A 9,943-nucleotide genomic window follows, 5' to 3' on the forward strand; every position below is an offset into this window, starting at 1 on the left:
TATCCAGCCTGCCAAGCAATGTTTTAAATAATAAAAAATGAGATAGCTAAAATACCATTAGCATAGCATTTAACTCTGGAGTGTTGCAAATTTATTTATTTATTTATTATGTATATAATATTCTGTCTGTATGTATGTCTGCAGGCCAGAAGAGGGCACCAGACCTCAGTACAGATGGTTGTGAGTCACCATGTGGTTGCTGGGAATTGAACTCAGGACCTTTGGAAGAGCAGGCGATGCTCTTAACCACTGAGCCATCTATCCAGCCTCCCAGCATCTAATTCCTAAAGATGGAATATGACCACAAGGCCTAGAAAGCCCTGACCTCCATAGTAACCTTCAGTACTTACTGAACCCTAGGGAGTTTGCTGAGAACTGACTATGGATGGCGTAAGCACACAACAAAGGCCCTGTCCACTTCAGCTCATAGGTTACCCATCTCTGACAGGAGGAGGCAGACAATGCAATGTAGCAGGTAGGCAGGTATGCTTAGAAAAGTTAAGGATAAAGAGAGGGGGAGAGGAAAAGGAGTGAGAAGAGAGAAAAAGGGAGAGGAGAAGAGGATGGGGGAACAAGAGGGAGAGAAGGAGTGACTTCCCGAGACAGGGTGATAGGGAGTGTCTGTCTAAGAAGCTGATCTTTGAGCAGATTCAGAACCAAGCAGTGACCACCATCTTTCCACAAATGCATACGTGTCCAATGAGAGAACATCCTTGGTATAAGTGACAAGTGCTCTGAGGAGGACTGAGAAGATGTAAGTGCTCAACAGCAAGACACCAGTGGGCAATATTATCACCACAGAGGAGCTTTGCTTTGGGCAGGTGCTCTGCCACATAGCCATAGCTTCCCGTTTCTTCTTTAGAATGGAATAAGAAGTGCCCACTGGTACAGCAGGTGCCACCACCATGGCCAGTTGATGTAGCACTGGATGGAGCCAGAGCCTCCTATATGTCCAAGCTCCAGCCACAGCCTGGGATTTAATAGGGAGACCCTGGTGCAAGGCTGCATACCAGCAATGAGAGCCAACCTCATGCAACTCCTAAAGTAAGCAAGACGTGGTAGAGACCCAGTTTACAAATGAGGACATCCAAGCTTAATAGTTAGGCAGTACGTCCAAAGTCACAGCTCATAGACAAGATGTGAAGTCCTTCTGACTTCATCATGTCTAGTTAACCCTCTTTCTGGACCCTGACACAGGACCTTCTTGGTGAATCCAGGAATGAGATGGAGGAGCTCAGTGTTCCTCATTTAAGAAGATCATGAACTGAATTTTCCAGGGAAAGAAGGGCAGGTCTGTGTTAAAGATTCTAAAGGGCTAACAGATTGGTAATTATGGAGACCTGAAATGTTAGAGATGCAGGGTTTAATCATCTTGGGCCATCTTTAGCCCTAACTGGCCATTTATTGTCTACATCCATACCTGACCTAATAATTATCTATCATAGACAGGTTGGGGCTGTCTTAACAGACCACCAGTTTCCACTGACCCCAAAGCTAAGCATGTCATCAGGTCCCCACAAGAGACCTTTAAAGATTACCTTGATTATTCTAGAACATTAAAACCTCATGAAACCATTTCCACATTGAGGCCAGCCATTTGGGGTATCCTGAGCCTATGATCTCCAGCCACAGGCACTCATACTCAGCTTAGGATAGATCCTTACTTCCTTTACAGGGGGAAGTGTGTGCTGGGCAGACAAGGCTGTTTTAGTGTGGTAGCATTAGCATGTGACAGTCTGCTTCTCTTCCAGGCCCCACACGAGGCCTCCCAGTTTGTGGCACATGAAGGAACTAGGGCAGTAGGTCTGAGGTGTTCAACCTCCTAGATCAAAGCGGCCTCTAGGGCAGGAAGAACTTACCATCCTTCCACAGGTCAGCAACAAACTTGTCAGAAGAGGCATTGAGGAGTGAGGTCACGTTGTCATTTAGTGGGTCCATGTTCTTGGTCAGCCAGGCAGCTGCATTATAGTCCACCTGCCAAAAGCCACGCTAGCATCAGGCTGCCTGCCTCTGAAACCCACCACAAGGCCCAAATCCTCCATGTTCACATCTCTAGACCTTAAATGGGAAATGGTATTTTTTAGGTTGCCATGATGGGTCTCCACTGACATCAAGGAAGAGACAAATAGGTCAGAATCTTCAGGGACCCTACACATAGTAGGGCATTCACCAGTGGCAAATCAGTGCCAGAAGAAACTTTTGCTGTTCTGTCCACAGAGCCTCAGAGGAGCTGCCTTTTGCCACAGTCTTACACTAAGCCCCCAAAATGTCAGAGGAAGATAATGGTGACAAAAGTTGTCCTAGACACCTCGCGTTTCTCCTATTCCAGGGCAACTGGACAGGACTCCTCAGTGTTAAAGTCAGCCAGGGACGTCTTTCCCACTGTCTGAGGAATAGGGTTGGTTCTACTGGACTTCATCATAGCACAGGGGATTGAACCTAGGAAGTCAATCAGGGTAGGTGCCCTAGTCTGTTTTCTGTTGCTGAGATAAAACACACTGACCAAAAGCAACCCACGGAAGGAAAAGTTTATTGGCTCACAATTCCAAGCTATAGTCCATCACTAGGAACAGTCAGGGCAAGGGACTCAAAGTGCCACATCCACTGAGAAGGGGACAGAGAAGCAAATGTGCCTATGCTGTCTGTTTCTGCACCTAGCTTTCTCCTGTTGCTCATGAGGTGGTGCCACCCACATGCAGGGCAGGTCTTTGTGCCTTAATTAACAACACAATTATCCCCAGCCCAACATGCCCACAGGCCAACCTGACCTAGGTAATTCCTCAGTTGAGATTCTCTTCCAAATGATTCAAGATTTGAGAGTAACCTTCATGTAGGCCAGTGCTCCAGCACTGACTGACAGCCCTCGGCTGCTAGCTTAGAGGTCTTTATACATGGATATATGGAAAAGGACACTGAAGGCTTTTGAAAATCCCTGACTTGCTTAATGTCCAAATTTAACGCCTGTGACTACAGCACAGTATGGACCGACAGCACAGCTCTGGTGCGTTGTAATGGGATGTGGTTTCTATGGGTGATGTGGTGACAAGACTGAAAACAACCACCTAGGAACCTGGGCAAAGTGCTACCGGCAGATGCTTAAAGGAGCATAAGCTTTACTGAGAGTATAAAGTGGGAGGCAAAGAGGCCACAGTACAAATATTTCCAGCTTAGTGGGCTATACAGTCTGCCACAATGCTCAACTCTGCCCTTGTAACATCAAAGAAACCAGAGATCTTATGGAAACAAATGGGCCTGGCTGTGTTCCAATCTTGGCCAGCAGCCTAGATTGTGTGAATGCGGCAGTGCCTGTTCCCATGATGCAATGGGAGATACTAGAAGGGTGACGAAACAATTCTATAAGCCAGAACAAGCTATGGCTTCTCTTTTCTTTCTTTAAATACTTATTTGTAAGTATGGATGTTTTGCCTTTGTGACCCTATGTGCTGTGTGCCAGCAGAGGCTAGTGGTGGATTTTATATGCTATTCAGGACACACTGATATCCAAGATGATGGTGGTGGTGATGGTGACAGTGTTGACAACAATGGTAAAGACTTCCACAGACAGAACACAATGGTGATGCCAGGGGTTCTTGTGAACTAGAGAAGATCCACTGGTCCCTCACTTCAGGGGCCTTGCCTATGGGGTTTGCTATGGAGCAAGCAGTACTTGAAGTCTTCCCAGAGAAGACTATCCTGGTTAGGACAGTTGACATACCTCAGAGACGCTCACTCTCACTACTGACTGAGGCTTAGACAATGAGCCTCTAGCTGGGAACTGACTTGCTATACGTCTCTGGAGGGTACAGCCTTTGTCAAAGCATCTGTGTGTAAATGCCCACCCTCAGGACAGAGCACCCCGCAAGAACCTTGACCAGTACCTTCCCAGCATAGTGGATGATGGAGAATTCAGTTTTGTCCTTTAACTGCTTGGGCTTCTGAAATTTGGGGTGGTTGCCCTGCTCTGAGCACAGCTTCTCCACAAAAGACTTGTCCGTGGCTTTGGGGAACCAGCACTCTTCATCCAGTAAGGCCAGCACACCTGGAGGGTTGTTCTGGAACACAGGAGGGTAGGATCACCACCAGGCTGGGTCATCACTACTGGGCTCACTGGGAAGGGACAATCATTCAGATGCCACAAACACAGCCAGGTAAGGTGGCACAGGACTAGAATCCTGGCAAAAGTGTGAAAACAAGTTCAAGGCCAGGCTTGAACTTGAACTACATTGAACACTATCTCAAAAAATTATTTCTCTCTCCAAAAAGAGAGAGGTCACACAGAGGAGAGACACTGCTACTTTGTTTTGCTTATGTCAAAGATCAATCCATGACCTCTTTCCTCCACCCCATGAGGGATTAAAAGCAAGAACTACCAGGACACAATGCTTGCTGCTGCTTATGCTGGGCAATACACAAACACCACAAAGATGGCATTCCCCTCTCCCACTTTGGGTGGGGATAGAACTCAGGCTAAAGCCTGCTAGGCAGGACCCTATCACTGAGCTATATTTCCAGCTATATTGGTTTGGTTTAGTTTGAGACACAGCATCCTAGATTCTCAGACAGTTTGAGACACTATAACCCAGGCTACTATAATCAGTCAACACTTGATGTGGGATTCCCCTCTGTAGGCTATGAAAATGTTTTATTGCTATTGATTAATAAAGAAGCTGTTTTAACAGAGTAAAGCCAGGGGAAAATCCAAACAGAGATGTATAGAGAGAGTAGGTAAAGGCAAAGAGAAGCCATGTAGCCGTAGAAGGAGAAAGACATCTGCCACTGCCGGCCAAACTTTGCCGGTAGGCCATAACCTCATGGTGATGCACAGATTAATAGAGATGGGCTAATTTAAGATGTAAGAGCTAGCTAGAAATATGCATAAGCTAATAGGCCAAGCAGTGTTTTAATTAATACAGTTTCTGTGTGATTATTTTGGGTCTGGGTGGCTGGGAAACAAATAAACAGTCTCCACGTACAAACACTAGACTCAAACCTCCAGCATTCTTCCTGCCTCAGCCTCTTGAGTGCTGGGATTAGGTGTGAGCCACTACACCCAGTTAAGATTACACAAGAATCTCAAAAGAATCTGTTGCTTTACTTCCTTATAAATTTACCCAGGATCCCTTTCAGCAAAGTTTTTCCTATGTCTGAGAAGGTCTAAATGAAGGTGTTGGTCTGTACCGTTCACCCTGGAAGAACTGTCTTCACGTTGATGATTCCAGCTCACAGAACTATTTCTTGATTGTCCTCCATAGTGCCTTGGTGAAGTGTTGGTTTGGTTTCACCACACTGGCTCTTCCAGGAGGTGAGGGTCTATACCTATCTTGTTCATAGTTATAACACCAATCCTTAAAGAAGAGGCCCAGCCTGCAGTAACTGCTTGCCTGCTATGACTCTAGAAGTTTGGGATAGAGTAGTAGACAAATCACAGACTCTTTGGGAATGAATGAGCCAAAGAGAGGAAGAGAAAGACTGAGGGATCTGCATTCTGGTGGTGTATGCTCTAATCCTAGCACAGGAAGCTTGAGACAGAAGAATTGTTATAATTCAACCAGATGTGGTGGTGCATTCTTGAAATTCCAGCACCTGGGAGTTAGAGGCAGAAGATCACAGGTTCAAGCTCATCCTCAACAACAGAGTGAGTTTGAGGCCAACTGGGGCTACAGTAAGACCTTGTCTCAAAAAAATTTATATATGCTAATAAAAATATCTTTAAATTTTAAAGCAATAGAGTACTCGCCTAGCATGGGCAAGGTCCTGAGCTGCAACTGCAGAATTGCTAAAATAATTATTTTGTTGAGGATCAGTGTGACTAATCTCATGACTCACGGTGCTGAGGCAGGAAGACTCTTAGGTTTGAGACTAGCCTGGTCTACATACGAAGTTCCAAGTGAGTTGGCTCAAAACAGGGGAGGGGTAGCATAAAACAAAGCAACTTTGATTGTAAACATAGACAGCATAGCCTAGTTCCCCAAACTCCACTGACAGCCTTTCAGGACTCGCCCAGAGACACCACACATGGAAACAAGCTCTGACTAGGTGTGTACAAATAAATGGGTCAGCATGCACAATGCCAGCCCCTCACCGGCCGCTCAATCAGCTCAATACAGGGCTGCAGGTCCAGGCCAAAGTCAATGAAGTTCCACTCAATGCCCTCTCGTTGGTACTCTTCCTGCTCCAGGATGAACATGGTGTGGTTGAACAGCTGCTGCAGTTTCTCATTGGTGTAGTTGATGCACAGCTGCTCGAAGGAGTTTACCTACATACACACAGAGAGGGAGGGCAGCTGAGCTGGGTGAGATCATAGGGCAGCTCAGGTTGCAGAAAGCCCGGTGGCCTGGACCTGGCTTCCTGAAGAGCTCTTCCTGCCCCCTGGCACCCAGAGAGGTACAAGACTCAAATAAGACTGTGTAAAGCCCAGGATGCCTGTCAAAAGTGGTCCACACCCCTATCACAGAGCACTTATCTCATATGATCAATATATAGATGAACTAACCATATAAGGCATGTTCTCCTCACCAATTCACAAACAGGGAAACTGAGGCTCAAAGACAGGATGATCCCACAGTAGAGCTCTTTGATAGATCTGTCACCCTCTAGAGCTTCTTTTTCTCTGAGAAATTCCCTCCAAGTCATGAGAGTGGGACCCAGGCACTCTGCATATACTATATGAAATATAGGAAGATCTTGAGCTCAGTGATTGGCTGAGAGTTAGCCCACTGACTCAACTCAAGTGAGCAGGAAACACTGTGACTTCTACGTCAAGATTTGTGTTGAAGCTCTTAGAAATGAGATCCTCTTTTTTTTAAGATTACTAAGTGGCAATCTAGATCTCCGACGCTATCTTGGCACCATGAGAAGAGAGCTATTGGAGGGGAAGCCAATGTGGTAGGAAGCAGAGCAGGTAGATCCTGCCTATTGCAACCAGCTTGACTGCCAGCTAATTTATACAAACCAATACATAAGTAGTGGATGTATGTCTCTTACACACACTCAAGTATAACCTTAACCAGATAGTTTGCTACCTATAGTGCCTATCTGTATATCTTTCTACAAAATAAGTGTTTCAAAGCCCATCCCAGAGGACCAAGACCATTGATATACCTCAAAGATCTCAAACCCAGCAATATCCAGAATGCCCAGGAAGGAAGCCCCCTGCCGATGGGTCTTGTCCAAAGCTTTGTTCACACGGCTGAGGATCCACCGGAAAAGGCGTTCATAGGTGGCCTTGGCTAAGGCCTCAATGGCAAAGTCAGCCTGCAGGACAGTGAAGGAAACACATGTATTGCCAACAGGAAAGTGGCAGAAAGAATAATTAGACTTAAGGAATGGCTGGATGGATAATGAAATACCATCCATGAGAAAGCCTGTGGAGCCTGTCCCCACCCAGGACCAATTAGAGACTACTAGCCCTGCTTGAAAATATTTCTACAGGTCAGGTCTCTAAGAATCACTGATGTGTGAGGGACTCAGCTCTCAGTCCACAGTATCCTCAAAGTTGGCATATGGCTGAAAATATTTTAGTATTGGATAAATGAAAGATGTAGGGGTGAATGGATGGATACAGGAACAGATGGATAGGTAGAGGAATAGAGGAATGGGAGATGATTGGCTGGTGGATGAGTGGACTGGTAGAAGGGTTAATGGGTAAAATAAATGGATGGAAAGGAGGGTGGGTGGGCAGGATGATGGATGGCTGAGCTAATGTGTGGATGGGTGGGTGGGTGATGGTGATTGGGGGGATAGATGAACATGTTGGTAGATAAATGGATGGCTGGTGGGTAGATGAGTAGATCACATGATATGGAATGACAGCTGCCTGGATGGGTAAACAGCTGGATGTCTGCAGCATAAACAGCACCATTACCTGTTCTTTGGTTTGAGCTTTCTGTACCACATCCCGTCCAACTTTGATACGAGGGGTCAGGATGGCTCTGGTGAAATCTGTCACATTAATTCCCACAAGGTGGCAAACTTTCTGAGCAGCTGTGTGAGGAAAGAAGCATTTTAGCTAAGCCACCAAAGAGAATAGGTAGGTGCCACTGGGACCAGAGGGAGAGGCCACTGTCATCTACACTGTTTATTTTCCTTTAAAGAAAAATAAATGCTAGTCACCACCTATATGGAGGTGCACATCTGCCATCCCAACTCTTGGGAGATGGAGACAGGAGCATCTCTGTCCACACAGTGAGTTTGAGCCTTGCATGGGCTATGTGCAACCCTGACTCAAAAAATAAAAGCCAAGCAAATAAAAACAACTGCAAAAGAAAGAAAAAGGAAACTGTAATGTATTTATAAATGTCTATTCTGGTCATAAGCTTGTGGCTTGTCATATTACTGCGTATATTTTTGCATTTAAAAACTTACTTTCAAAACCACACAGAATCATATACTCAGCTGCTTTCTATACATCAAGCCTTGTCTATCCAATGGGGTGTGTGTGTGCCTATGTGTGTGTACACATGCCCAGCAGAGAGTCTTAAGCGTAGGATTCTTCCACTGCTTCATAAGCTCTCTGCTCAAGTCTTTTTCAGTGAACCCTTCTGGGGAACTGGATCCTGTTCATGTGCTACATTTGGAGAGTACTCCACAATACATGTCCAGTAGGGTGGAAAGCAATACAATACACAGTGGCCCCAGAACTAGAAGCCTTATGCTCAGCTACCACCAAAAGTGGTGAGAGTCAGGGATCTTCTCAAAAGCACAAAATGTTGAGTATTTTCAAAAAGGTTGCCAGAATCAGTGGAGAAAACCAGAGAAGGGGAACCAGGGTTCTGAGTTAACTATGATTTCCAAATAAACAAAACTTTGTAGTAGAACCTCTTTTTAAAGGTTTTGTTTTTATTTATGTATATGTATGTGAGTACTGAAAAGGGTGATGGATGCCCTAGAGCTGAAATTGCAGGCAGTTGTGAGATTGCTGACTCAGGTGCTGAGAATCACTTTGGGATCCTCTGAAAGAGCAGCAAGTGCTCTTAATCTCTCAGCCATTTTTGCAACTCCAAGTAACATTCTTGTGATGGAAAGTGTTTGTAGGGGAAAGCCCAGCCCAATGGGGGGCGTGTTTGCCTCGGGCTAATGTTTATGTTTGAATCTGGCGGGCGTGAGCCCCGCCAGTCCTTTTTTGTATTTCCTGATCATCGCTGGATCCCTGGTGTTATAAGCTATCCCTTCATTAAAATTTGCTGTTTCATACTAAGCTAGTCTGGTTATTATGCCGTATACAAGTGTTACAGCTTATCTAAAACCTGGATTCAACTGTGCCACCTGTATTTTATCTGCCATCCCTCATTTGCAGGGAACATGAGGCCTGTCTCCTCAGCAAGACTGTGTACCATAAGAAGGGCTGAGTTAACTTTTTCTGCCTGGCAGAGTGTAACTGCTTAGGAAATGCTTGTTCAATAAACAAACCATTGCAGGGTTCAGAAGAGATGACCATGAGGACCTGTCTGGCCTGAAACACTGAACTTCTGACTTTGTGCTCTGTGGTCTGCCAGCTATGAAACACTTGAAGGAAGAGCCAGTGACAGCAAAAAGCCCCCACAGCCATGGGGCACATGCTCAAGACCTGAGACAGCAGATGGTACCGGCTCTGGGCATGCTAGTACCTTCCTATGCAGACACACCTCTAATAAAGTTTAACTTACACAGAAAGCACCAAAATGAGCTAATAACAGCGGTTAGTAGTAAGTCAGGCAGTCAGCGTGGTGTGCACACCTGCCATTCCAGCACTTGGAGGCTGAGGCTGGAGAACTGGGAATTCCAGGCCAGCATGGGCTACAGTGAGGCCTTGTCAAAAAAAAAATATATACTAGTACTTATAAAGTAACAGTGACAATAACATTGAATGATATAATTATAACAGTGTGTTATAATAAAAGTCACATGTAGGTTGCCTTTCTCAAACTCCCTCCCTGTGTTGTCTCTCTCTTTTTTTTTTTTTTTT

General features: G+C 45.4%; 1 protein-coding gene across 4 annotated transcripts in view; it reads right to left on the reverse strand.

The window, feature by feature from the left end:
* Positions 1–9,943, reverse strand: part of Myh11 (myosin heavy chain 11) — a 100,331-nt gene that overhangs the window by 34,162 nt on the left and 56,226 nt on the right. For all 4 annotated transcript variants that reach the window (XM_005350355.2, XM_005350354.2, XM_005350357.2 and 1 more), the window contains 5 exons: positions 7,865–7,983; positions 7,102–7,254; positions 6,083–6,256; positions 3,879–4,052; positions 1,860–1,974 (listed from right to left, as the gene is read on the reverse strand). In XM_005350355.2, coding sequence (XP_005350412.1) covers positions 1,860–1,974; positions 3,879–4,052; positions 6,083–6,256; positions 7,102–7,254; positions 7,865–7,983 — 735 coding nt within the window. The remainder of the gene's footprint in view (positions 1–1,859; positions 1,975–3,878; positions 4,053–6,082; positions 6,257–7,101; positions 7,255–7,864; positions 7,984–9,943) is intronic.

The sequence above is a fragment of the Microtus ochrogaster genome, chromosome 7 (genome assembly GCF_000317375.1).
Source record: "Microtus ochrogaster isolate Prairie Vole_2 chromosome 7, MicOch1.0, whole genome shotgun sequence".
Classification (NCBI taxonomy): Eukaryota; Metazoa; Chordata; class Mammalia; order Rodentia; family Cricetidae; genus Microtus; species Microtus ochrogaster.